Consider the following 27,241-nt stretch of genomic DNA (forward strand, 5'->3'; position numbering starts at 1 on the left):
ACTCATTTAATCCTCACAACAACCTAAAAAGTATTGCCAGTCCCATTTTACAGATAAAGAAACTGAGGCACCCTGAGGTTAAGTAACTTCCCCTTGGTCACACAGCTAGAAATCTGTGTAGCCTGTTTCTTGAGTCCACACCACCAAAGAAGATACCACGTGACAAGTTTTAGCTCCTCCTCGGTGCCAGGCACCATCCTCAGTATTGGGGACACAGTGGTGGAAGGAAGAGACAAGGATCCTGTCCTCAAGGAACTTGCCATTCTTCCTTCATTCACTCATCCATCCATCACCCATCCACCGCCCATCCGTCATCCGTTCATCATCCATCCATCATCCAAATATCATCCATCCACCATTAATCTATCATCCATCCATCCAATTGTCATCCATCCATCTGTGTCTATTTTTACTCACTACGGTATCCCTCATGCTCGGCACAGTGCCTGGCACATAATCCTCAACCAATATTTGTTGAAGGAATGAAGAGATGAAGACAGATTTGGGCCATGCCCAAGAGCTCTGGGTTCGAGTCTTTTACCCTCTCTCAGTCCAGCCCAGTGGGTAGTGAACACTGCCCTACTCACCTCACAGGATTCTTGCGAGGCTCTAATGGTGAGTAGACAAGTGCTTTGCAAACTGTAAAGGGCTGTGAAGACATAGTCAGCATCAGGCTGTTGAGCTGCTGTGCGGGCGCCGAGGCCTGCAGAGCTGGGTCTCTCTCAGGTCTGGCTGGTGAGACCTGTCAGACGCTTCCCCTTGGCCTGCCAAGAGGCCCAGAAAGGAAAGGAAATTGACATTTAACGAGCATCCGCGATGTGCCAGGGCTTCACACACTTTAACCCTCTCTTCTCTTTTCTTGTACAGATCAAAGAAATGGAAGCCCAGAGAGGTCTGTCATTTGCGTAAGGTCACACAGCCAATGAGGAGCAGAGTCCAGGTTTGAACCTGAGGCTGTGAGCCCCAAAACTTGTGCCTGTGACGGTAGCCCACACCACCTCCCTTTAAAGGGATGCGGCTGCCTCCCTGCATTCCAAATATCCTTAAGTTCCCCACTGTTCAAGGTCACAGAGCCAGCTCCTGGCAGGGTCTTTAAAAAAATGTTTCCATTCAGTTTTTGCATTGATGATTATCTCCTTTTTGCTTTATAGGAATTTCCCCCCTTTTATTTGTAAAGAAAAGCCAGTGTTAATGTTCTCCCACACATAGGTTAACCCTTGTCTGACAGGGGTGAATTCTGGGCAGCCATTTCGGAGAGGGGATGGAAGGTCAGCCGCTTGCCAGGGCTTCCTGCAGGGCCTTTTCTCAGACCCTCGCGATAGTTCACACTCAGGTGTGGCTGTGCTGCCTAACGTCACCCGTGGCAGAAGCCCCTGACTCCCAATTTACCAGCTTCCTATGACCCTCAGCGTGGGGCAGCCTTCTAGGACCCAAGCAGAAACCATGCCCTGAAACCTAGAGGCCAGGGAACAGTCTTCCTGGAGACTCTACTCTTGTACCGCAGGCTGGGACAGAAAAAGAAACACTCACAGCCACTGTCCTGGGCCACCCACCGAGGGCCTGGCACAGCACTGGGCGCCTCACCAACATCCTCTCTTTGTGTCTTCTCAGCAGGAGGGGTTGGTCCCAATAACCCCATTTTACAATGGAAAGGGAAGCTGAGGCTCAGAGAGGCAAAGTCACCTGCCCAGGGCCGCACAGCTGGCCAGGGGCAAATTGGGCGTAAGACAGGACCCTTGTTTATAAGTGGCTTTAAGTCAGGGGGCTAAAAATAAAACACTGTGCACTTGAAATGACAAGGTACCTCCTCTGGGCCAGCCACCGTCCGCAGTCCTGGGGACCTGGTGCAACAAGGAACTGGTGAAAGCAAGCCCCAGTTCTGCTAAAGACTTGCTGAGTGACCTTGAGTGGGTCACTCTCCTTCTCTGAGCCCAGAATTTGCCCTGTGTGAGCTGAGTGGATTGAGGGTCTGAGTCTTTTATGCTCTTTCTCATATGTTGTTTGGGTAACAATTTGTAAGGTAGAATTTAGGGGGCGGGGGAAAATGGCTGTGCTTTGTGGAGTAGTGCTGCAGTATGGCTGAAAGTTACTGAAAAGCTCTCTTCCTGCCACTCAGAGACCCCATTACCAACAACCCAAGGGGCAAAATTCCCAGAGGAGTTAAGGTAGCTGGGATTAAAACACTCCATTCCTGACCCGCATCACCATGTGGGGGGCCGAACAGAAGAACTGCAAGCCCCGGGCCAGATACCAATGGGAAGCAGGGACGGCACCAGGCCTTCCACGCCAGTGGTCGGTGGATGGTGGACGGTGGGTGGGATGCTCTCTGAGCTCCGACACCAGCGGCTCCTCCCCCGCCCTTCTCCTGGGCAGCCCCTCACCCCAAGACACAGCGCCCCGGTGCCCCCAGCCCCTCAGCGGAGGCTCCCCCTGTCGTTGGCTCCGGTTCCAGCAGGCTGGCCATTTAAGGCTCCACCTCACCCCTTTAAATTCTATGTTTTCAAACCACATTCTTGAACTTGGCAGATAACGTGACAGCCCGACAAGAGCCCTATTTACTCGGAGAGCCGTGAATGGGCCCTTTATAACAAGCTTCATTAATATTTCTCCCTATTGGCCAGCTCTCCGTTTCCTCCCCCTATACAAACAGATTCTCCACACAGAAAGACTTTTCAAATGCTCTTGTTGACTTTCCCCAAATAGGGAGGGTAGCCGGGCTGGCCAGGGTGTGTGAGTGTGTGTGAGTATGTGTGCAGGAGAGGGGGCGTCTGTGGGCGTGCGCCCGCCAGCCTGGTGCAGGAAGGAAAGAGGCCCACTATTCATGGGCAGGGGCGGGCAGCCCGGGTGAGTCCAGGTATGCTGCAGCTCACAAAGACACACTGAGCCCAGCCTGCACCGTGAATTCCAGAGCCCTGGCCGGGGGAGCCGGACGCTCCCTCCTCAGCCCCTGCTGCCGGGCCGGGTGACCCTAGGCAAGTCCCTTACTCACTCTGGGCCTCACTGTTCTTACTTGTCAGTTGGGTCTACACCCTGTCACTCAAAGTGTGGTCCATGCAGCAGCAGCAGCGTTGCTTAAGAGATGCAGATTCTCTGGCCAGATGCGCTGGAGCAGAATCTGCATCTTAAGATCCCCGGGGGATATGCGTGCACAATGAGGTTTCAGAAGCATCAGATCTACGGCACGTGCCCCTCTGCCACCACCAGCGCTGTTCTATGGCTCACAGGCCATCACAGACCTTAAACATCATTGAGCCACCAAGGCTATTTTGTTCGCTACATGGCGACCACAGGCCTGGCCCGTGGTGAGGGCTCAGGAAATAAATGAACAAACAGAAAAGTGCATTGTCAAAGTCCAAAGCCTTGTGCTAGTGACAGAAATTCTTCCTCTTCAGCATTTGAGAACTTGTGAAGAACAGCCTGCTCTGTCATTCGGAAGGTCACACAGCACTGAAAGGGATCGTCAAATATTGCAACGGATGGGGTGAGCTTGCTGTCTTTTGGAGATATGCAAGCAGAGGCTGGAGGGCCTGTGAGGGCGCGGAGCCCCACGTGTAAAGGACGTGCCTCTGGGGCTGAGGAAGAACCACTGCAGAGAATGTGGCGTGATCACTGCGCTTGCTTACGGGGGCATGGTGGCAACTTGGAGAGAGGCAGAGCCACGTCTTCAACTGATGATGCCCTCAGTGAGGACGTGGGCAAATGCCTTCACTTCCTTTCCATTTGTTCACGTGATGAATGTTTTTCCAAACTGTCTGGCTATCTGCTGGACCTTGGCGACATGATGGTTAATAAAACAGACTTTGTCCTTGTCCTCCTGGGGGAGAGAGACCATCAACAAGTAGATTAAAAATTAAATTCAAATGCTGAGGAGGAAGCAGAGGAGGGTGAGAGACAAGCTGAGGGGGGAGTGGAGGGGGTGGCTGGAGGGAACTTATTAGCCAGGGGAGTCAGGGAAGACATCACTGAAAGCTGAGCTTTTAAATTTAAACCTGAAGACAGAGGAGCCAACCATGTGAGGAGCTGAAGAAAGGGTGCTCTCAGCAGAGGGAACAGCACGTGCTAAGGTCCTGAGGCAGGAAGTGTTTAGTGCTTTGCAAAGGGTCAGGGTGGCAATAGCATTCCACACGCAAGGGGGAGAGGGATCTGTGATGGGTGGCAATTTCCCAGACCTGCTGGGAGGAAGGATGGCACAGAGTAGGTGCTCAGAGCATAACGTGTTGGCTTTTAATCCATCTTCAGGCCTCTGTGACTGCTTCAGGCCCCTATCAGGACGGCTGCCTGCTCTTTCCATCTCTCAGGAGCAGCCCAGGAAGTACCCAGCCTGGGCCACGGCCCAGGACGGGGTCAGCTGACCTGGAGGGGGTTGAATGAGCTGCCTGTGTGTGTCTTGGCTACCTACATCTTACCTTTTTGGGGAGGGGTGGCCTGCCCAGCTTTGGCTAGCCTAGATGGCTTGGACAGAAATCCCTGACCCCCTGCCTAGGTCTCAGCAGCCAAAGGCCAGACCCTCTCAGGAACACAGAAGCCTCTGGCCAGCCCACACCCCACTCCCTGGCCAGCCCTTAAGTACCAGGCTGGAAATAACCAGTTCTCTCCGCCCCTAGGGGCCATGGGCTCACCCACCACAGGGGCTGGAGTGGCTGGACAGAGTGAGGCAGGACGGCTGTCCCGAGAGAGGCCTCTTGGATTCTCCCAGCTGGGAGGCCCTACTCTCAGGCTCTGGGGGGATGGGGTGGGGAATTCAAATCCTGGATTTGCCACTGACCCCCCAGGAGTGCTTCAAAAGCTGCCTTAGCAATCTGAGCCTCAGCTTTCTTATCCATGAAATGGAGTTGATCACTCCCTCTGAGGGTCACTGTGAGAAATAATATGATAGATGTGTGAGTTTTGTAAACTGGGAAGTGTAATGCACATCGAAGAGTTCATGGCTGGGAGGAACAGTTCACGTCATATTCGAGGTCATGAAAAGACAGTTCTGGCGTACAGTCCCAACTCTAACCTCTGGATAGATCACAGCACTTCTGAGAGTCTCAGTTTCCCCAGCTGTAACATCTGGACCCTTGTCCTGACCTCAGTGTTGTTACGAGAATCCAATTAGTTCGAACGATGTAGGCATTGAGCACCTTCTATGTACCTTGTTCACAGCATTCTAGATGTCTTGCAGAGGGGAAGGGCCCCTTTTCTTCTTCAACTTCAGGGAATCCTTTCCTGAGGCTTCAAGATAATCCAAGATGTACTCAGGAAACCATCAAACGATGGGGAGAAGAAGACTTCTAGGTCTCAAACTTGGCCCCCAGAGTCAAGTTGCTGGTCAAGAACCTGTCTCATTTTCTTACTGTCCCTGTGACTTTGGCCAAGTTACTTAGCTTCTGCAAGCCTCAGTTTCCCCATCCATAAAGTAGGGAGATTATTAATACCACAGCGGGCTGTTGCTGTGATTAAATTACATCAGTTGATAGCTGAGCTCAGTTCTTGGCCCATTGTGTTTGATTCATCATGTTTGCTGCTATTAGAAGTAGCAGCAAATAGAAGTTGGTTGTTGTAGTAGTAACAGTCGTAAAATAGTAGTAGTATAAATACTAGTAGTAGCAGTAGAGGTGACGATATAAGTAATAATAGTAATAGTAGTCACAGTACTGGTAGTAGCAATAGTATTAAGAAGTACCAGTAGTACTAATAGTAGCAGTAGCAGAAGTACTGGTACTGCAAGGACTGGTGGTGGTAGTAGTAGTAGAAGTGCTGGTTGTACTAATAAACAGTGGTAGCAATAGTAGTAGAAGTAGTAGTGGACGTACTAGTATGATGCTAGTAATAGTAGTGCCAAAAGAGAGAGTTAAGACTGAGAGAATTCAGCCCCTTTTAATTCTGGGGAGATGGGACAGGGTCTAGTTTATGGAAATTGGAAAGGAGAAGGGTCCAGAGAGATGAGGTTGACAAGAAATGAAGGGGTGCAGGGCCCCAGAAATTGGTGCTCATCAAATCCTCTTAGGCTTGGTGAGAGAATATGATTCTGTTTCAGGGACAGTGTCTTGGGGTCGGGGGCCGGGCTGTGTCTCCCCCTCCAGCTCCCCCAGGGAGGCAGGGACAGTGTTTGCTCCCAGAAATCCCAGAGCCCTGGAGGAAGCGGGGTCTTGGGTGCCTCTGGTCCACTGTCCTCTACACACACTGAGGCTGTGTGTGTATGTATGTGTGTGTGTGTGTGTGTGTGTGTGTGTGTGTGTGTGTGCGCGCGCGCGCGCGCGCGTCTCTCCCTTGGGTCACAAGAGTAGGGAATGATGACTTTGTGGCCTCGGGAGACGTGCTTCCTGCTGCTCCAGCGGGCCAGCTTTGAGGGTTTGGCGGCTAGGCTTATGTGGAAGCTGCAGCTTCGTGTTCCAGCTCCTCAGCTGCCAGAGGGGCGAGTCAGCAGTGGGGCCTGGCACCCACCCAGGCAGGAACTCAGCGGCCTCATGCTGATAAGGTGGGCGGGGCTTCCTGGGAAGAGCTTGAATAATTTCAAGGAGGGGCACTAGGGCATCATCCCCAGGCTCCGCTCATCTGGAAGAGTGAGTGAAGATGCATTTCTAGCCAGAACCATTACAAGGGCTTCCACGGAAACTTCTATCTTCTGGCAGTTTGAGTATGATCCCACCAAACTCCCTGGCCTTTGATCCCGCTAAGCAACAGTTTGCTCTTCAACTTGTCCCACTGCTGGGCCTTTGCTCGTGCTGTTCCCTTTGCCTGAAATGTTCTTCTTCTCCCTTCTGCCTGTCCCAATTTCTACCCATTTTTAAAGCCTGTCTGAATGCTACCTCCTCCAGGAAATCTTTCCAGATTCCCCAGCCCTTGCTCTCTGGTCAGGATTCCCTTTCCTCGCCGGTGTTCCCATGGCATCCGGTTCCAGCTGCTATGAGTAGTTCAGTTTAAGAGACATGCCCGGATTCACCAACCAGTCCCTGCCCTCAGAGAACTTAGAGTTCTCCCAGGCAGACAGATGTTGCTGCCCCATCACTACCCCCACTAGATGGGTTCAGGTCCTGGGGCTGGTAGTTGTGGGAGGGTGTGGGTCCTTAGAGGAGGGCTCCCATGCCAATCCAGGAGGACTTCTTGGGAGAGGATGCAGCTTCTCTATGCTCAACCGAACAACACCAACGACACAGTGGATCGTTAGCACATAGTTTGTGACCTGGCACACAGTGGGTGCTTTGAATGTGCTTAATTCACATTCAAATTGAATGTGCAGCTTCGCCTCACACATTGGACAGCTTTCTGTCACCTGTGTAGAGGAAATCTAGCAAGGAAGAAAAATCTGGAAAACTGTTAGTGGATCCCATGGTCCCTGCAGGCAGGGCCTGTGGACAGTTCTGCTCTTTTCCATGAGTTCAGTGGATTCTAAGCTAGAAAAGAGGGAATCTCGGGCAGCAATGAGATGGCTTATCCAGAAGTCTGGTCCCAAGAGAAGGGTAGATGTTCTAGATAAAACAGACACAAGGTCTCAAAATGCCCATCAGGATCTGAGAAACCACTCTACCAGAACACAGCCCAACACACACGCTGAGTGGGATGACTTGGTCATCCAGAACAATTGAAAGCCGAAGTTGTCAATCCTGGCTGTGCATTAAAACCATCTGGAGTGCTTTGGAAACACTGATGCCTGGTCCCCACCCCCAAACCAATTAATCAGAATCTCTGTGGGTGCGGCCTGGAGTCCCCAGGTGATTTTGATGCCAGGGGAGGAGCTCCACTGCCTTGAAGTATCACTCAACATTCCCCAGGGAAGAAGGCAGGGGGGTGTGAAAGCCAGTACGGGAGCATGTTGCAAGAGAGATGGTAAAACTAAGACGAACTGTGTACGTAAAAGGTCAACTTCAGTTATCCAAGTTCAGCTTTGCAGAACAGCTCACAGGAAGAGGCTGCAGAGAGTAGAGGACAGAGCACAAGTTCTGGCGACTGACAGATCCCCACTATACCACTTAGTGGGTGTAGATCCCCACTACACCACTTGGGCAAGTTACTGAACATCTCAGAGCCTCAGTTTCCTTATCTGTAAAATGGGCACAATTATAGTGTCAATCCAGAGGACTGCTTTGAAAACTAATTAAAGTAGAAAAAATACCCAGTGTTGAATAAATATTAACTCCCGCGCCTCTGACCCAGAAGGTTCCAGACACATGAGGCATCATTGTGCAAGAGATGGTCCTTAAGGCCCCTTAACTTTCTTACATATTAACATTATTGCTTTTAGGAGAAGATATCCAGCTCACAGGTAAGTTATTCTTGGGTGAGCAGCGGGTGGACTGAGGCCGGGGAAAGCTGTTTCTGTTTCTAGGGAGAAGAGCTGAGATCCTGGAAACAACAGGAGTTTCAACAACCCTGGGTCCTTTGATTTCACAACGACCCTTCAGGCAGTATCATTTCCTCTTGCTGGACCTTCATGCCTTCATCAGACAGACAGACAGACAGTGAGTGTGCCTCTGTGCCAGGCCCTGTGCTGGGCATGGGGATGGGATCCCTACCCTCACCAAGCTCCTTGTCTAGCAGAAAGCCTGGCATGGCTGCCGGTACCCACCATACACAGCAGAGGAGCCGTGTGAGGCTTCGGAGGAGAGGAGCCAGGCATTTAAGGGGAAGTGGTGGCCTGGGTGTGCCAAGGGGTTACTCCCTCCATCTTGTCCTAAAATCATTACCCTTGATCATGAACGCAACTGTTGCTCTAGCCCGTGCTGGACCCCTTCAGTTTTTCCATCTGCAAAATGGGGTGGGGGCCAGAGAGACATTCATTCAGTGATCCCTTAAGGTCCCTGTTTTGGAGAATTTTGTGAAATGAGTCCTGTGGCCCACATTGATGTTTTAATTAAAGATTACAGCAAGCTCTGTTTGGAAAATTTCACAACAGTCCTTGGACCCATCTGGCTTTTCCTCCACGGGGGATACAAGTGGAGCAATGACAGATGGGTGTCGTGTGATAAAGGGAGACCATCCTCCTCGCTGATCTTATCATCTTTCTTCCACCTCAATCCAATGCAAGTCTGTCTGGCAGGGTGAGCCCCAGGCTAGGCTCAACCTCTTCCCACAGGGCCTCAGTCTCTGTACCTCACAAATGGGGACGATCCCTCCTGTGTGATGTGTCGGGAGGAGCAGAGGGCACTGACACCCGGGCTTACCAGGGCCCCCTAGAGCCTGTCCTCCACCCTCTGGGAGCTCTAAATTTGTAGCACATGGTTGGGTCCAAGAGGCTAGCTTGGGGAGAGTGTCATTCAGCTTCTGGGCACATTTGAGAGCAGCTTTGTGGCAGGAGCTGATGATCTCTATGATAAATGGGTCTCTAAATGAGTCCTTACATCATGAAGCTGAGAGTTTGTGGTTAGCCTTGAGAGGAAGGGAGGGAGGAGAGATGGAGGTCAGGGAGGGATGTAGGGATGCATCCAGCAGCCCTCTCGCCAGCCTCCCTTCCTCCTTCCCGGCTCCTTCCCTTCTTCCGACCAACATTTGTTGAATTCCTACTGCATGCAGGGCCCTGGCTCAGAGACCCCAGGGATGAAGCCCACAGAGTCCCTGCTGCCCGACAGAGAGGAAGCGCAATGCAGTGTGATCAGCACTGTAACGGAGGGAAGCCAGGAGGTTGTGAGGGCACAGATGTGGTTCCAGCCTGACCTCGTGGGTCAGGGGGTGTGAGGAGAGGCATTCTATGGATGCGAAGGCTTGCAGGACAAATCCACCAGGTAGAAGTGAGTGCTCCTGGCAGAGGGAAGAGCAGGGGCAAAGGTTTAAAGGAATCAAAGGAAAGCCTAGGAAAGCTTTGGGCTGGAGCACAGGATGCAGGGGTTGGGGGCTGTGGGGAGTGGAGACGGACAGCCAGAGGGGGCAGCTGGAGATAGAGCCCAAATGGCCTTGAGTCTGAATGGCCTTCAGTCCCAGCCAGGGGACCTCAGACTTCATTCTGAGGCCGCAGGGATCAGGGTAGGGTTTTCTCAGTTGGGGGGTGGGTGGGGAATGGCTGGGGCTGAAGGGAGGAGAGTGGAGTGAAGGGGCTAGAACCAGGAGCAGGGCGTGTGTGGGAGGGTCCCCTGGTTGCTCAACGTGGCTTTTGTTCATTCCCTCGAGAAGCACTTCTTGAGGGCCTGCTCATCTGTGTCCACAGCACACGGCCGGCCAGCCCCTCCACAGCGCACAAGCTCAGGAGAAAATGTATAGAAAGGGCGTTGACAAAGCCTCCTTTGTGAGGAACCCTGGGGCCGTGTTGGCACGATGCTCTGCTGCCCTCTAGCGAGGCCTGGCGATGAACCCCTGCAGGGTCCAGCCAGCTTCTAAGATGTGCTGAGCTTCTGTACATGCCTTCTCTCTATCCCTCCCTCAACTACAGGAGTCCCACGGCTCCCTAGGAAGAGGGGCGGTCTGGAAGTGGAGGACAAGCTCAAAACTGGGTGAAGAGGGGAGGTGGACACAGAGGCACTCAGTCCCAGCTGTGGGAACAGGCAGCATCAGGGTCAATGAGGGGCTTGGGGCCCAGGTACTGCATCTTGAATTTTCTCAAGTGAATAAACACAGACTACATGCAATGGTAACAGTGATGATGATGGTGGAGATGGTGGTTGCAGTGACTAATGATCATGGGCACTGCTGGTTATTGGCAGTGCTGATTATGGGCATTGCTGGTAGGTATTGGTGATGGGGTAATGGTGATGGTGGCAGTAATGATAACAAAGATAGAGGTAGAAATCGTGGTAGTGGTGATGGAGGTGGTGGCTAAAATGACTATAAAGCTACAAAGAATGTTCTTGTATATGTCTTTAGGTGGGAGTATGCACTCATTTCTATTGGGCACAGACCTAGGAGTGGAATTGCTGGTCATAGAACAGGTATATGTTTAGCTTTAGTAGATGTTGCCAAACAGTTTTCCAAAAAATGGTTGTATTTACGCTTTTACTTGCAATGTGTAAGTTCCTGGTGCTCCATATCCCCACAAACACTTAGCGTTGTCTGTTTTGTTCACTAGTGTATCTCAAATGCCTGGAAGCCTGGCACATAGAGGAAGCTTAATAAAAATTTGCTACATGAGTGCTCAGTATAAGGGTAGCAGAGGTTCACATTCACCATTAGAGACCAGAACCAGAACTTTGCTCCTGCTTGTAGACATCCAGTGATGGCCACATTTGGATCCAGGTTGGGAGCCTGGTGTAAAAGTCCCGACCAAACCGCTCGTCACACCCAAGAGTGCACATGTCCCTTGTCTCTGCACTTTTCTCAAAATCCCTTCAGTGTGGCTCCCCTCACTCCAGTTTGAGGAGGAACAGCAATCTGATCAAACCAATGCACACTAAGATGTGAGTCACTCATAGTCCTTGACCCTTTTAAGGGCATTTAAAGGAGCAACTCGTTCACTTACTGGGTTTATGACTGAAAAAGCAACCTGCCACAGCAGACAGCAAAGAACCTAGAGTTCCTGGTTTTGGATTTAAACTCTCTCAGTTTGGCCATTTACAGCTATTTTCCCCTTAGACAACTTCCCCTGCCTATCTCTATCTTCCTGTTTTGTTTTGTTTTTTTTTTCATTTGAAAAACAGGAATGGTAATTCTTGTCCTATCCACCTCAAGGATTCAAAAAATAGAATAGATTAAGGAACTTCAGCGTTGAAAAGAATCTTGGAGATCATCTAGGGATTTTCATTTTTGCTTTTAAATAATTCTTTACAATATATGAATCACTTTCAATTATAGTTTCATTGAAATCACAGAACTATATAAAATAAGGGCAGGATCATTAATCTCTTTTCATAGGAAGGAAACAGGCTAAAAGGGGAAATGACTTGCCCAGGGCTCTGCGGTTTGTTAGTGGCAGAGCTGGAGGCAGTGGCTCTTTGCTCTACCTAATTCTCCCTGCAGATCTAGCTAGAAGGCCCTATAAAACCAAAAGGTCAACTGGGCTCTTGCTTGCATGCCTCCAGTGTATGGGGAACTCACTGCCACCCAAGATAAATCATTTGCTACTTGGGTGGCTCTGATAGTTGGCTGTCATTTGTGGTGGTATAGAGCGCGTTTCATCGAGAGGGGGTGATTATTAGAGCTTTCGTTCTAATGTTTGTTTGAAGGAAGAGGAATTTACAGAAATATTCAGAGAACATGCAGAGATAGCCAGAATGGCAATAATTACAACAATCAATACCTACTGATGGTGTCACTTCCCTGTTGGTAACCCTTCATTGGCTTCCCGATTCTCCGAGGAATGAGTCCAGATTCTTTGATGTGCCTTTCGTGAGCTGAGTCCAGCCTCAAACCAGCTCTCAATGCCACACACATCTCCCCACCCCATCCTGGCCTTCCTGCAGGATGCTCCCTCTGCCTGGAACACCCTCACCCACCACTCTCACCTCCCTCCTCCTACAGGCCTCTGAATCCCACCCCCTCCTCCAAACCCCTGCACATTAGATTGCACTTACCTGTCTCCCTAGCACGACTATGAGCTTGGAAGGGGCAGGATCTGCATGTGATTCCTCCAGCCGGTGCCCTGCATGAAGAATGGCACTGAATGGGTGATTGCCCCGCCCCAGCATATTCACAGACATCTCTGCTGCTCTCCTCAGCCAAGCCAGGAGAGAGTTAAACAACCTCCCTGGCCTTGGATCAGCTCTGGCATTGGAGAGGCAGGTGGCCCAAAGTTTAACCAGATGTTTCAGATGTTCAGATGTTGTCAGCTCAGCTCAAGGAATTCAATCCAGCCACATCTTCCTGGAACTGAGACCTGGGCCCCTCCCACCCCTCTAGACCCCTTTCCCCTGCCGGGGCTCTGAGCTGGAGGAAGCTGGAACTGCTGGGGAGGGGTAAGGTGGGGAGGAATATTACAAAACTGGAGGACTACGTGGAGAAAGTAGGAAGAGCCTGGTCCATGCTCTGCCCACACTTGCTGTGCGGCCTTGGCTGAGTCCTTCCCATCCCGGCCTCAGTTTCCCCATCTGTGCACAGAGGAGGCTGGTCTGGGTGGTCCCTCCTGATGGGACTGGCCAAGGGCAAGTGATCCTCAGACTCCAGAGTCCCCTAGCTACAGACTCTCTCCACCACAGAGGTGGTGGTGGGTAAATCTTTAACTAGCTAGCCCTGGGCAGGCCCAGCCTTTCCGGATGGATGGCTGCCTGGGAAGCGGGGGATGAGGGTGGGGGACGTAAGGTGTGTATAGCCAGTCCCAGTGTGGTGAAGGGGGAGGGTACTGGGGAGGGAAAAGAACGAGACTCGGGCGGAGCTAACCCGTGTGCAAAGCAGAACATGGAGGAACGCGGGTCCCCCGACGGGTAAGTACAGATTCAGGGAGGTTCAAGGAGCCGCTGGCGCAGGGATGGTTAACTCGCGTTGCTGCCACAGGGACCCCGCGCGGAACCTGGAGCAGGGGCCAGAGGGGCCAGAAACGCCCATCCAGGTGGTGCTCAGGTGGGTATAGGTTGGCTAGGAGGGGTCCACGCGAGCAAGGCACTGATGGAGATTTCAGGATGGACCATCCGCCCCCTCCCCGCCTCTTCGGACCACAGGGTGCGTCCCATGAGCGCGGCGGAGCTGCGTCGAGGGGAGCAGAGCGTGCTGCACTGCTCAGGGACCCGGACTCTGCAGGTGAGGACCTCCCCCGCACTCCCCAAAAAACACCTACCGGGAAGACGCCAGGTCCCTCCAGGCCAATTTCCCCCAGGCCCCGCACTCCCCCAGGTAAGCCCCGCCCTCCCCGGAGTGCCCCGCCCCCTTCTCCACGGCCCCCTCTCCCAGGTGAGCCCCCCGGGCGGGGGCCCCGACGTGGCGTTCCGCTTCGGCGCAGTGCTGGACGGGGCGCGCACGCAAGAGGACGTGTTCCGGGCCTGCGGCGTGCGGCGCCTGGGCGACCTGGCGCTGCGCGGGTGAGTGAGGCCCGGTGACGCCCCGCCCCTCCCCGCACGGCCCCGCCTCTTGCCCCCCCCCCGCCGCCCCCGGGTATAACCACACCCCTGCGGCCCGCAGCTTCTCCTGCACCGTCTTCACCTTCGGCCAGACCGGCTCCGGGAAGACCTACACCCTGACCGGACCTCCTCCCCAGGTGGGCCGATCGCATTCGGAGCCCCCCGGGGTCAGGGGTCGGTGGGGGAGAAGCCCTGGGGAGCCGCAGGCAGCGCAGACTCCCAGAGGGAAGGGACGTGGACGATGAAGGCCAGCCCCATTTATTTGCAGACGAGGAAACTGAGGATCAGGGAGGTGAAGGGACTTGGCCAGTCTAAGTCTAGAGCACCTGGGTTCAAATTGTGTCCCCTTTACTTACTAGCTCTCAGTTTCTTCATCTGTAAAATGGAAGTGATAGTACTGACTGAGAATTAAATGTGATGTTGTATGGGAATTTGGCACAGTGCTCTACAAAGGGTAATTATAACTGCGGAGGTGGTGGTAAGCCAGCCCCAGGCTCAGCTGTTTCTTCCCCCAGGGGGAGGGCGTGCCCGTACCCCCCAGCCTGGCCGGCATCATGCAGAGGACCTTCGCCTGGCTGTTCGACCGTGTGCAGCACCTCGGTGCCCCTGTCACTCTCCATGCCTCCTATCTGGAGATCTACAATGAGCAGGTGGGGGACTGAGAAGGCTAGAAAGACAGCCCACAAGGAAAAGGAGGCATTTCTTTCCAAGGAGGCTGGGTCAAGGGGCAGAATAGATGCGGAACTGTCAACCATAAGGTCTCGGGGTGGATGAAGCAAGAACTCAGAGAGGCCCCTCCCTCACCCTCCACCCTCCTCTCTCAGGTTCGAGACTTGCTGAGCCTAGGGGCTCCCCGGCCCCTCCCTGTTCGCTGGAACAAGACCCGGGGCTTCTATGTGGAGCAGCTGCGGGTGGTGGAGTTTGGGAGTCTGGGGGCCCTGATGGAACTTCTGCAGATGGGTGCGTGCTATTTCAGGGGAGCTTTGGGGTACGAGAGATGCCCATTTTTCACCTGTTCACTGAGTGCCCTCGGGGCCCCAGGCTGGAGCTGTGGGTTCAGAGATGACCCTTGTGGGAGAAAAGAGCCAGCAAACCAACAATTCAGATACAGCCCAAGAATGTCCCCCACCCCTACCCGCCAGGTCTGCTGATTTTGCCTTCCAGACTCTTCCCACCCTCCTCTCCAGCCCTGGGCTTCTGCCTCAGTCAGGCCTCAGTTTTACCCCCTGGAAGGGTCTCCTCCTTTCAGTCCATGCTTCTCCATGTAGCAAACCACATCCCTCTTCCCTTCCAGACCTTTCCAGTGCCCTGAGAGTAAAGGCCATACCTCCTAGCCTAGCCTAAAGGCCCTTCCGTTCCACTCTCATTCATCCATTCATCACATTTTCATTGAGCACCTACTGTGGCTGGCATCAGGGACACTGAGACTCTGGGCTCGGGCCGAGCATTGTGCCATGCCTCCCGGTTGATCTCTTTGTCTGAGTTTCTCTCCGTCCACACAGCAGTGGGAGAGATGTTGATAAAATGTGAATCAGACTGACGTTCTTCCAGTCAGTTCTCTCCAGCCCCCTTTCACCTATCTGTGTTAGAACCCGACCCAGCACCCGTCATTCCACTCTCCTGCCTCTGTGCCTTTGCACTGGTTGGGCCCTCTACCAGGATGCCTTTGCTCCTTTTTCTTTGTTGGTGACCACTTGCTCTTCCTACCACGTCCAGCTCCATATGTTTTTCCCCTCTAGGTCTTAGCCGTCGAAGGAGCTCAGCTCACACGATGAACCAGGCCTCCAGCCGAAGCCATGCCCTGCTCACACTATACATCAGCCACCAAACTGTGAGTGCCCCAGCTTGGGGAAGGAGCTGGCCCAGGGCCACCCAGCAAGGGTCTGCCTCTGGATGTATAAAACAACTTGGGCGTACACAGGAGGTAATGGTGAAAACCCTTGGCCTTGTGGCTTTGATGGGGACAGCCCCTCCCACGTCCCCATCAAGCCCTGCTCCCCCAACCCCAGCAGATGCCTCCTGTGGATCCCAGGGAACCCCCTGCTGGGGGGAAGCTGTGTTTTGTAGACCTGGCTGGCAGTGAGAAGGTGACAGCCACAGGATCCCGTGGGGAGCTGATGCTTGAGGCCAACAGCATCAACCGCAGCCTGCTGGCCCTGGGTGAGATCTGGGGCCAGCTGGACTGACTTCCTGAATCCCTCCTCTGTGCCTTACCCATAGCTGTCCACAGTGGGGGAAACCAGAGGAGTTGTAGGGCATGGAGGAGAGTTAAAGAGCTGTGATCCAGAAGGCACAGGCCTCCCTCCGGCCTCGGCTTGCTGTTGTCTCATGCTTTCCCTCTTAGAACTTTGTTTATGGATCTATAAATCCTGAGGATACAGTTACATTCTAACTGGGGAGGTAGAAACACTCAAGTGCAGAGTGTGAGCCCTCAGACATTCAACCTGTCCCTTGTTGCATTTGGGAAGACTGAGGCCCAGTGAGGGGAAGGGCACTAGCCTGTCTTCCCACCTCCCCACCCCCCAGGTCACTGGGCCTTGAGGTCCTTAACAGCTGGGGCCTTGGCCTTCCTCTGTGCATGCATGGGGAGATGCATAGGGAACGCCTCTTCATTCGATTTATTTGTCAGACATTTCCTGAGCCCCTGCCAAGTGCCAGGCCCTTTGGTGGGCCCTGGGGATCAGGGATGGAGCCCAGTCTGGTGGCAGAGGCCAATCTGAATGGGTAATGAGATCACATGGAAAGAGATATCTTAGAGACCTACAAGCCTGGGTGGAGATCCTGGCTCTGCAGAGTACCAGCTGGGTGGCCTTGGACATGAAGGGTAACCTTGCCTTCCCTACGCAGGTCACTGCATCTCCCTGCTGCTGGACCCACAGCGGAAGCAGAGCCACATCCCCTTCCGGGACAGCAAGCTCACCAAGCTGCTGGCAGACTCGCTGGGGGGGCGTGGGGTGACCCTCATGGTACCTAAGGGGGACTGGCAGGGAGGGCGGGGTCCTGAGGGAGGGCTCCCAGAGAGGAACACTCAGGGGCAGTCCTCCCCAGGTGGCCTGCGTGTCCCCCTCAGCCCAGTGCCTTCCCGAGACCCTCAGCACCCTGCGATATGCCAGCCGAGCTCAGCGGATCACCACTCGGCCCCAGGCCCCCAAGGCGAGTGGAGAGAGACGCAGGCAGAGGGACGGGCAGGGCAGAGGGCGGGGGAATCAGGCAATAGCTGAAGACTGAGTTGGTGTCACGTTGAAGTCTGGGACTGAGTCAGAGTTGGGATTAGGGTCGGGATCTTGATGATGGGGTTATGGTTGGGTCGGGGGCGGGGGGGATGTCAGGTCACGGTCAGGGTGACGGCGGGTCTAGGGTGGGAGTCTGATTAGGAATATGATTCAGGGTCTGGCCAACATCCAAGCTGGTATCATGATAAGTCTGAGTTAAGTTGGAGTCTGACGTGGGGTCTTATTTGGGGTCACAATCTGGGCCAAGGTTTGAACAGAGCTGAGTTTGGGGTTGGACAGGGTGTAGCTTAGAGCGGGCCCTCCAGGCATACAGCTGAGGCCACATGGCACTTTAATGCTGTTAGAGCAAGGTGTCCCCTCCAAATGGATGCAGCCTTGGGCCAGGATTCAAGGCTGACAAGTGGAGCATGGGCTGGATTTTAAGCTCCACTCACTCTGCAACCCCAGAGCCCTTGTGCAGTGCGAAACATTTACAACCACAAGCAGCAACTCTGGGTCTGTTTCTCTGCAGTCCCCTGTGGCAAAGCCACCCCAGCATTTGGAGACTGAGCTATTGCAGCTCCAGGAGGAGAACCATCGCCTGCGGTCCCAACTGGGCCAAATGGACCCCAAAGGTATCAGCTCCCTGGGGGTGGGACGAGATGAGGATAGGGTCTGGGGCTCCTAGGGCTCCAGCCACCTCCCTCTTCCCTGCAGCCTCTGGACTCATTGGGGCCCGGGTGGCCTGGGCTCAGCGGAACCTCTACGGGATGCTGCAGGAGTTCATGCTGGAGAATGAGAGGCTCAGGTAGGGCCCCGCCCCCAGCCGGGCACTCTGTGCCCCACCCCTCACTGCTGGGCTTCCTCCCTTCCCTGGTCCCTGGCTCCCCTTCTGTCCCCACCTGCCTCCTGGAGCTCATACTGTGCTGCAGTGAAGAGGGGCTGACTGATACCCCCGCCAGCCCTGCCTCCTGTCATGGTCCCGGGGCCTGCTCTTCCTAGGAAAGAAAAGAGGCAGCTGCAGAGCAGCCGGGACCTGGCCCAAGATGAGCAGCGCATCCTGGCCCAGCAGGTCCACGAGCTGGAGAGGTGAGCACGGCCGGAGACAGGCCTTTGGATGGAGGGCAGGTGGGAAAGGGGTGGCTCAGTGAAACGGCTAGGTCAGACCTCTGGATCCAGAGCCCTTGGGTTCTGATTCCAGCTCTGCCACCAGCTGTGTGGCCTTGGGTGAGTCATTTCTCCTCTCACTGCCTGGGTTTCCTCTTCTGTAAAATGGGAATGATATAGTACTTGCCTTCCAGGGTTTTGTTTTTTTTTATAAATTTATTTATTTATTTATTTTTGGCTGTGTTGGGTCTTTGTTGCTGCATGCAAGTTTTCCCTGGTTGTGTCTAGCGGGGGCTACTCTTCGTTGTGGTGCGCGGGCTTCTCATTGCAGTGGCTTCTCTTGTTGCAGAGCACGGGCTCTAGGCACGCGGGCTTCAGTAGTTGTAGCATGCAGGCTCAGTAGTTGTGGCTCGCAGGCTCTAGAGCACAGACTCAGTCATTGTCGCTCACGGGCTTAGTTGCTCCACGGCATGTGGGATCTTCCTGGACCAGGGATTGAACCCATGTCCCCTGCATTGGCAGGTGGATTCTTAACCACTGCGCCACCAGTGAGGTCCTCCAGGGTTGTTTTAAAGATCAGATTGAATAAGTTCATATGTAAAGCATTGAGAACAGTGCCTGCATACAGTAAGCACTCCATGAGTGTTTGTTAAAAGCAGGACTTGGGTGCCAGCCTGCTGGTAGCATTGAGGACTACAGACAGACAGACCCCACTGTTCTTTCCAGGCGCCTCCTCTCTGCCTGCTACCTTCACCAGCCGGGCCCTGGCCCAGCCCCACCGTGTCCCTGTGTGATGGTGCCACCTCCCCCCTGCCACGTGAGTCTCTGCCCAGCCCGGAGAGGGGAGGAGCAGGAATGTCACGGAGCCCCTGACTCAGCCTCTTGCAGGCCCTGCCGCCTCTCTGCCCCTGCCCCTGCTGCCACCTCTGCCCCCTGTGCCGAGCGCCACTGGCCCACTGGGCCTGTCCACGGAGGGAGCTCCACCTGCCCCAGGTAGGAAAGGCCGAGGTTGGGGGAGGGAAGGCTGGCAAGCTGGAGACCTGGATCTAGGGAGTCTGCAGTCTGGAAGGCTCCAGAACTCTGGGGACTCTGATGTGCCGGGCTGGGTCACAGTGGGGAGCGGCTGGCTTTGGGTTCTCTCTGCCTAGGGTTCAAAATAGCTATTTACCTCTCCTGCCCCTCCTCCCCATCCTACCTTCTTTCGGGAACTTGCTCTGCTGTTTGCTTATTCATTCATTCCCTTACATGTTACTCATTTATGCATTTACTTAATGAATGAGTTAATGGATGCATTTACTTAGTGAATGAGTGTTCACTTCCTCATTCAATAACCCTCCTTAAGCTCCTTGCTTCATGGCAGCCCCTGTGCTGGGCACTGAGGATTCACAGACCTGACATGGTTCCTGCCCTCATGGAGTTCCTTGTCTCCAGAGAGGACGTCACAAGGGCCACGCACTGCCCACAGAAAAAGTGACCATGACCCCACCCCTTTATGCCCATGCCCACCTGACGTTCTTAGTGCCCCATGGGGCAGGTACGGCAGGGATGGTGGTGTCATGGTCGGCACCAGGGAAGTGGGGCACAGAAGCAGGGCTGAGGGCACCCAGTGTGGGCTCTGGTCTTTCCTGCAGGTGTTTGGCTCTAAGGCCCCAGCTGACATGCCCCTGCCTGCCCGTCCCCCGCCCTGGGTGCCCCCATGTAGCCCTGGCTCTGCCAAGTGTTCAAGAGAGAGGTGGGTCCGGCTCTGGGGCACGGGGGGGTGGGTGGGTGGGGGAAGCCTGGGAAAGAGAAGGCTCGCTTCCCACCACCCAACCCACCCTGGCCCAGGAGTCACAGCGACTGGATTCAGACCCAGGTCCTGGCAGAAATGCTGACCAAGGAGGAAGTGGTACCCTCTGCACCTCCCCTGCCCATGGGGCCCCTGAACACATCGCCAGTGCTTAGAGGTGAAGAAAGGAGCAGGGGAAGGGCTGCCAGTGTTTTCTGGGATCTTGGGCCAGAACCACCTTCTCCAAACCTTAGTCTTCCCAGTTCTGAAATAGGGGGCATACTAAGAAGTGAGAGTTCTAAGATCTTTCTATTTCTGGAACTTAGAATTCTCTTCCTAGGGCCACCTGCACTCCCAGATGTATGCTGGAGCCCGTGGGGTACATGGCAGGGGGAGGGGAGTGGGTCCCACCTGAGGCTTCCCCAGAGGGTGTTGGGACACTGATGGACCTGGGTGAGGCAGGGCCCAAGGGAGTGCTGGCCTCAAGTCTCACTGTGTCCCTCAGGTGGGGCTGCAGTTCCAAACTTGGCCCGGAGACTGGAGGCCCTCAGAGACCAAATCGGCAGCTCCCTTCGACGTGGCCGGAGCCAGCCACACCCCAGTGAAGGCACATGAAGCCCCAGCCGGGTCCTCCCCTCCTGCTGAGGGCAAAGTGAGAACCCAGGAGACCACCATGTGACCTAGGGCTGGGCTCTGCACTCCTGGGCCTCAGTCTCCCCATCTGTTAAATGGGATATAGCAGCTGCTGCTCCGGTTTGCAGCTGGGCTGGGCAGAAGGCAGTTCCTGAGACATGGGGGTGGGGGCTGATGGGGCAGTCTGGGGAAGCAAAGGGAGGGTGCTAGCCTAGACCAAGAGAAATGAGACCAGATTCAGGAGAAACCAGGTAGCAGTGGTGAAATAAATGAATAAAGAGAGGCATCAGCTCCAAGTCTGGTTGGTCCTGTCCTCTGACTTGCCCTTGAGGGAATCCCAGAGAGGAGGGTCTCTTGGGGGGGGGGGTTCTGAGGAAGAGGAGGCAAGGACTCCTGGCAGAGGTGTGTGTCCCCTTGCCCTTCTGATCAGGAATATTTCAGGTTCCCATTTCCTTTCATGTATTATATAAGTTTTCATTGAGCGACTACTCTATGCCACTGGGCAGGCATGGGGAAATTGAATGGTGAGCATCTCCACGGAGGAGGCCTGGCGGAAACTGATTTGGCCTTGAGCTGGGGCAGGTGGTGGACCGAGGGGTTCACACTCTCTGTCCCAGCTGCATGTATCCTGGTGCTGGAGCGATCATGAAGCCTGAGTTCTGATGCCGCAGGTCTGCTCTGAGACCCTGGGCAAGCCCTGCATCCTCCCTGGACCACTTTCTGGTTTTCAGTCAATTAGACATAGTCCATTAGACATGGCTCCCTGTCCTGTTGATCTCTAAATGAGGGTCAAGGAGGTTAAGAATATCGTGGTTCCCAGCACAGTGCCCAATAGGATGCAGTGGGTCTACAATCAGGGGTAAGTCCAGATGTGACATGAGAAACTGGGGGTGCGCGTGGGAGCACCTCAATGCAGAAAGAGCCACGAGGCTAACCTAACTCTCACATTTTATAGTTAGGGAAACTGAGACCCACGTGGCTCATTCCTTTGTTTGTTCATACATTCACTCATTCATTCAACAGACACCTCTGGCATCAACTGTAAATCAAGGTGGCAAAGAAGACAGACAAGTGACAAGCTGGCTTTGCCTGGGGAGCTCACAGTCTGGTGGGGGACAGACAGACAGACACACACAACTTCAACCTCAGGGAACCCTCAGCTACGGGCTTGGGGAGCACTGGGGAAGGGGCAGGCGGAGGCCAGAGGACAAGCCAGGGAGCTGCTGGGGAGAATCAGGGCGCCTGGGGATGCCCCTGGGGACGGGTCGCATCCATCATCTGGAACAGTGCTTGGACCTGCCCACAGGCCTGGCCTGAGAAAATCAACTCCGACTGCCCCCGCCCCACTCCCCAGCACCGGACCAAGCAAGAAAAGACCCAACACTCTTATACCCACCGCTGTGGAAACTAGCCCAGGGAACGTTCCCTAATTATGCCCTATTTTCCCAGGGGAAGTAAGTAAGGACCCAAAGATAAAAGCAAGGTGTCTCCAAGCTACACTTGAGTGTGCAGTGTGACCTGGGGCAGGCTCCTGGGACGCTCGGAACCTTCCCCACTCCCGCGGCCCTGACTCCTGAGCCCCTCTCTGCAGAGCTGGGCCCTGAAGCTGGGTGTGTCAGGGTCAGCCCTGGCTGGAGCCCCCAGTGGCCACGGATTGAAAGGCAAGACCTGCGACTGTGAATAGAGGTGTTTGTAGAAGGCTGGAGTCCATGGAGGCAGAGCCCAGGGCAGTGGGGTGACAGCCAGACACCACAGGCACCGGGCCAGGCAGGGTGGGCGGGTTCAGTCCGTAGACGGAACAACACAAGTTCAAGTCTCAACATCGTCACTTACCATGAGTGATCCTGGGCAGGTGACTTAACTGCGCTGAGCCCGAGTCACCTCATCTGCAGAATAGATACAAGAATAGTAGCCCCTCATGGGACAGTCATGAGGATTAAATCCACTGACATTTGGAAAGATTTTAGCATGAGGCTTCGCCTGTTGCGGATAATTTAGCCAAAAGCAGCTTTTAGTCAACGTGACAATTAGAGAGAATTGACAATCTGGGTTCCAAAACAATTTGCTCAACAAATATTTAATTGAGAAACAACTTTGGGCCAGCATTGAACAAAGCATAAGAAGCCTTACCCTCAACACAGACAAGAAACAAGAAATTGGGCAAAACACATGGGAAGTCAGATAGTGATAAATGCTATGGAGCAAAACAGAGCAGGGAGGTCCATCTGTCAGGGCGGGTGCAATTCTATATAGGAGAAAGGTCTCACGGAGGTGACATTTTTGCAGAGACCTGAAGGGTAGAAGGAGGGCAAGCCAGACTAATGCCATAAAGCCACTTTTTTCTACTCCAGGTAATTTTGACGCCACATCAGCTTGTGTGGCTCGGCAGGTTTGAGCCTGGGCTCCTCCGTTCCCCAGAGCCCTTATCTCACTCTAATGTGGCCCTGCTTGCTGGGAGGTCTCTAGCCTCAGGCAGAGGAGGCCCGTGGCACTGAGAGTGAAAGCTTTCCTTGGCTGCCTTGGGAAGAATGGACAGGGACCACCCAGGGGGACCTTGGCTGTTGCCAGTTCATTCTTGTTTGGACAATTCCTTCTCCCGCTGGAGCCAGCCACGATTTTCTGGTTTCCTGGTTCCAGCTCAGCAAAATCCCCACTTACTTTCCCGGAGATAGAAGCAGGACTCAAGGCGATTAGTCCCCACTACCCCCATCACATAAACCATGCGTCCATCTCCCAATCAGCATCCTTACTCAAGAACTGCAGCTCGTCCAGAATCCCTAACCCTGGAGGAATTCCATAGGACCCCAGTAATGTATCAAGACTCTTCAAATCCTGTGGTTTTTTACTGAGAGCAGTAGATTCCACAGGAAAGCTTTCTGCAGAGTGCTGGAATTGGGGGAAGTTCTCCGGCCCCATGAAATAGGGTAGTAGTTCTCCAGGACTGTCAAACTTTGAAGAGGATCTCTGGTACATTAGAGTTGGGGGAAGCTCTTGGAAATCCTGAAGCACTGAAGGAATTTCCCAGGATTCCAAATCTCTAGAAGAGTTCTCTGAAATTGTAAAAGTTTGCGTAGAAGTTGGGAGGGATTCTCCGGAATCTCTGGCTGGGGGTGAGGATGTTTACCAGTGCTTGGAAGGCCATCATTAATTTCTAGAATGCTGACAAATCTAGAGATCAACCTAGATGTCTGGAAGCCTGGTTGAGTTCGCCAGATCCTTGGGGACTCCAACTCTTAGCCAATGCAGAATGGGGAGCATGGCTGAAAGCATTATGGTAGGACAAGAGAAGCTTCAGGAAAAGCACTCCTGTGGATGCTTGTGTTTAAGAGGCTATAAGGTCTTATCTCAATGACCAACCCCAAGGTAAACCCCGAGAAGTGGAGAGAACATAAGAGTTTATTCCTATCAAAGATGCAACTGCCAAGAACATCTTACTCCCATCCCTCTATCTGCTTCAGCCTTCTCTCGCATCCTGCTTTCTCTCACTCAAGTTCTTTCCTCCCTTTGTCTAATGACACATTTGCCCCAATTCATAGTTATTCAGTTTTGTACACAACAGGTTGATTTCAGCCCCTCTGAGGGATATTTTGTGTCCTCTTATTTTTTCCATTTCCATCTCCTTGTTGAGCTTCCAAAGACTTGTCTTTCTTTATTTTAAGCAAACGAACATGGCAGAGCGGGGTTGGGCAGGTGGGGGTGGTCTTGCTATGAAACAAGAGCAGCAGCTACTGGAACTTGTAAACAAGTTGGTGCTGTGGTTGGAGACTAGGACTGGCGTCAGGAGACCTGGGTTCTAAGCCTGCTCTGCAACAGACCTACAAGTCCCCTGGCCATCACTGACATCTGTACTTACTGGCCAGCAAAGAAAGATCTTTAATAGTTGGCCATAGGTGTCTTCCTCACGAGCCTTCCTTCAGCCCCTGGCTCTGATCACACTATCTCTCACTCATCACACATGAAGGCCAGGCCTGGTCTACTTGAAGGCCAGGCCTGGTCTACTAGGCATGAGGACACTGGCCTGACCTTGAGCCACTGCTCTGTCCTCAAAGAGCTTCTAGCCAACTGGGGGAAAAGAACAATCAAAGTGACAGTTGCTATGCAATGGAATAAATAATATCAATTAGCAAATTTATCTGTTGCCAAGCATCATTCCAGCACTGGCCATGTAGTAATGCATTCATTTCTCATAACAACTCTGTGAAGTAGTACTATTGTTATCCTCATGTTACGGTGAGGAAACCAAGACAAGAAGAGGCTCAGAATTTTCCCAAGGTCACACAGTAAGTGGCAAAAGGTGGATTTGTTATAGGGTGGTCTGGCTCTTGAATAGATGATTTCAACCATCATGCCAAGTGCCACACAGTAGGACCACAGAGGAAGGGAAAATAGAGGAGCAGTTTTTATCCAACCAGGAACCACTGAGCAGAATAAAGCAGCCTTCTTGGAGAAGTTAGTCTCCATCAAATCCCAGCACAACCCAGCAAAGCCAGACCATACAGAGGTCTTTAGTGAGGCAGAGGAATGGACTTCTCAAGCTCTTTTCCCGCATGTAGGAAACTTCACCGCCTCCAAAGAGAAAATAATTATTCACAGACCACCCAATGAAGGAGATTCTGTGCAGCCTAGCCAGAACCAGGAGAATTAGAAATGGACCCCTGAAGTCCTGCTTTTGTGTGGTGCACAGGGCTCTGGGTGGTCTCCAGGCTATAGAACCTTGTCAAGCCCACTCCTCTCAGCCCAACTTATGGCTGTGGGAGCCTGGGCAAGGTAGTCAACCTCTTGGAATCTCAGTCCTTCTCTGTAAAGTGCGGATACGATTGGTTTACACTACGAGAAGTTAATGTGCTCATGGGGAATGATACGAGGATTAACAGAGCGAAACCACGTAAACTGTTTAGGACAGAGCCTGGCATGTGGTCAGTGCTAAATACATACTGGTTGTTATTACTATTTTTATTGCTAATGAACGCTTTCAGCACAAACATTCTACCAGTCCTGTCTTCCAGGAGAGGAATTGCATCAATATCTGGACTCTGGTTATACAGACTCATGAACTTGACATCCAGCTCTGCTGACTCCTTCCTGCAAGGTGTGCCTTCTAATATGGATTCTTCCAGGGAGAGAGTGGCCATCCAGGACTGGGTCACCCAGTGGAAAATCCAGGGAAGTGTTCCCACTGCCCTTCCAGGGAAGCTGATTGGGAGAGATTCATTTGTCTTCATTGAAGAAAGGCCAGTGGAACTTTTCAAGGAGTCTGGCTTGCCTCGTGATTTCGGAAAAGACCTGTTTTAGTCCCTCCAAGGATATTGGGTGATGTCAACCCGGTCAGCCAGGAGTCGGGCAGGCCTCCTGAGGTCTTGCTTTAATGCAGGGCAGATAAGACCAGTCTGCAAAGAGTAGGAAAACGCCTGTGTCCTCTTCCTGAATGCAGACAGGCCTTTGGAAGTTTATTCCTTTGGGAGCTCTTTCTTCTGGGGGTACAGAGGGAGCCAGGCTCTGGGCCACAAGCTCTGTTCCAGGGGCAGCTGGATCTCAAGAACCCTCAGCTCCAAAGTGTCTCACTTTCTGGGCTGCTTCTGCAGGCTAAGCCACCTGCTTCCACAATCAGGAGTCTAAATTGACAACATCTAAGGGCACCCTCCACCCTGGGCTATCATTTGTTATTTGCTGAGCTCTCCGCAAGCAGCAAGAACGTGACATGTTTCTCATCATTTAATTCTTCTACACCCCTATGAGCTCTTATTAACTCCATTTAACAGGGGGAAGACTCAGGTTGAGAAAGTTGAAGTCAATTAAGATCAAACAGGCAGGACGGGGTCGCAGCCATGACTGGAACCCAGGACTGTCTGGGTGCAAAGTTCAGCTGCTCAACCATCACGCTGCTGGACGAAGCCTTGGGGATCCTCCCAGCCGTGATACACAGACTAATTCAAAATCGGTGATGCAAGGGAACAGGTATCTTTGCCTTTTAAATTGTGCCAGTGAGTATCCCGGTCACTCGTTCATTTGCTCATTCATTGATCGTGATTCAAGGATTTGGCCGTGGTGATTTCAATCTCCCAGTCTCCCTCACCTGTCTTCTAGTTAGGTGGTCCTTTTTGGGGGTCTGACCTACATTTCCACTCACAGTTCTAAGTCAGTCGATTAGCATGTGGTTGTTGAGCACCTAAGTGCCCAGCACAGTGGTGGGAAGAAGAGAAGGGTCAGGTCTATGGCAGAGACAGAGCACGCTCTTGGCCGGGGAAGGGAGAACCAGGCTCACTCCTGCTGTGAGGGGTCCAGTGAAGGGAGACACCCACCCCTCTGCTCCAGGTGTCTGAAAGAACACAGCCAAGGGCCCACTGTTTATCAGGGGACAAGGGGCTGGGAGGCCAGCAGAGTGACTTGGGTGTCAGGGAGACAGATCGGGGTTTGGATCACTACTCACTGGCTGGGTGACCATTGACACTAGGTCACCTGATCTCGCAGCCTCAGTTTCCCTATCTGCAAAGTAGGGCTACCACTGCAGTAAAATGATTGAACCTTAACGGGAGGATTCAGTAAGCCATGCTTGTAGAGTGCTCAGCATGGGGCCTGACACACAGTACGAACTTAATCAAGTGGTTATTCAGGTTATCGCCGCCCTTGCT

The 27,241-nt window shown here is 53.2% G+C and overlaps 1 protein-coding gene across 3 annotated transcripts; it reads left to right on the plus strand.

Annotated features, from left to right (window-relative positions):
- The first annotated feature begins 13,202 nt into the window (after positions 1–13,202).
- KIF12 (kinesin family member 12) lies at positions 13,203–20,890 on the plus strand. Of its 3 annotated transcripts, none has more exons than XM_068553371.1 (19): positions 13,203–13,262; positions 13,333–13,398; positions 13,497–13,575; positions 13,726–13,853; positions 13,954–14,029; positions 14,408–14,542; positions 14,717–14,852; positions 15,632–15,816; positions 15,902–16,052; positions 16,740–16,858; positions 16,941–17,045; positions 17,637–17,739; positions 17,822–17,912; positions 18,107–18,193; positions 18,938–19,028; positions 19,100–19,204; positions 19,843–19,943; positions 20,039–20,157; positions 20,485–20,890. In XM_068553371.1, the coding sequence occupies exons 1-19, from the start codon at positions 13,237–13,239 to the stop codon at positions 20,592–20,594; spliced, it is 2,013 nt and encodes a 670-aa protein (XP_068409472.1). In that variant the 5' UTR covers positions 13,203–13,236; the 3' UTR covers positions 20,595–20,890. The 3 variants fall into 3 exon arrangements, with proteins under 3 accessions (XP_068409472.1, XP_068409473.1, XP_068409471.1); XM_068553372.1 differs by having other exon boundaries at positions 15,632–15,723; positions 15,905–16,052; XM_068553370.1 differs by having other exon boundaries at positions 13,497–13,853; positions 15,632–15,723.
- Positions 20,891–27,241: the final 6,351 nt, after the last annotated feature.

Source organism: Eschrichtius robustus, chromosome 10 (genome assembly GCF_028021215.1).
Source record: "Eschrichtius robustus isolate mEscRob2 chromosome 10, mEscRob2.pri, whole genome shotgun sequence".
NCBI lineage: Eukaryota > Metazoa > Chordata > Mammalia > Artiodactyla > Eschrichtiidae > Eschrichtius > Eschrichtius robustus.

Excerpts from the sequence above, each read along its gene's own strand:
- KIF12 (XM_068553370.1), top strand. The coding sequence starts at position 13,237 with ATGGAGGAACGCGGGTCCCCCGACGG. Across the intron at positions 14,853-15,631 it reads GATGGAACTTCTGCAGATGG|GTCTTAGCCGTCGAAGGAGC; the intron begins GTGCGTGCTATT and ends TTTCCCCTCTAG. Across the intron at positions 16,859-16,940 it reads GGCGTGGGGTGACCCTCATG|GTGGCCTGCGTGTCCCCCTC; the intron begins GTACCTAAGGGG and ends AGTCCTCCCCAG.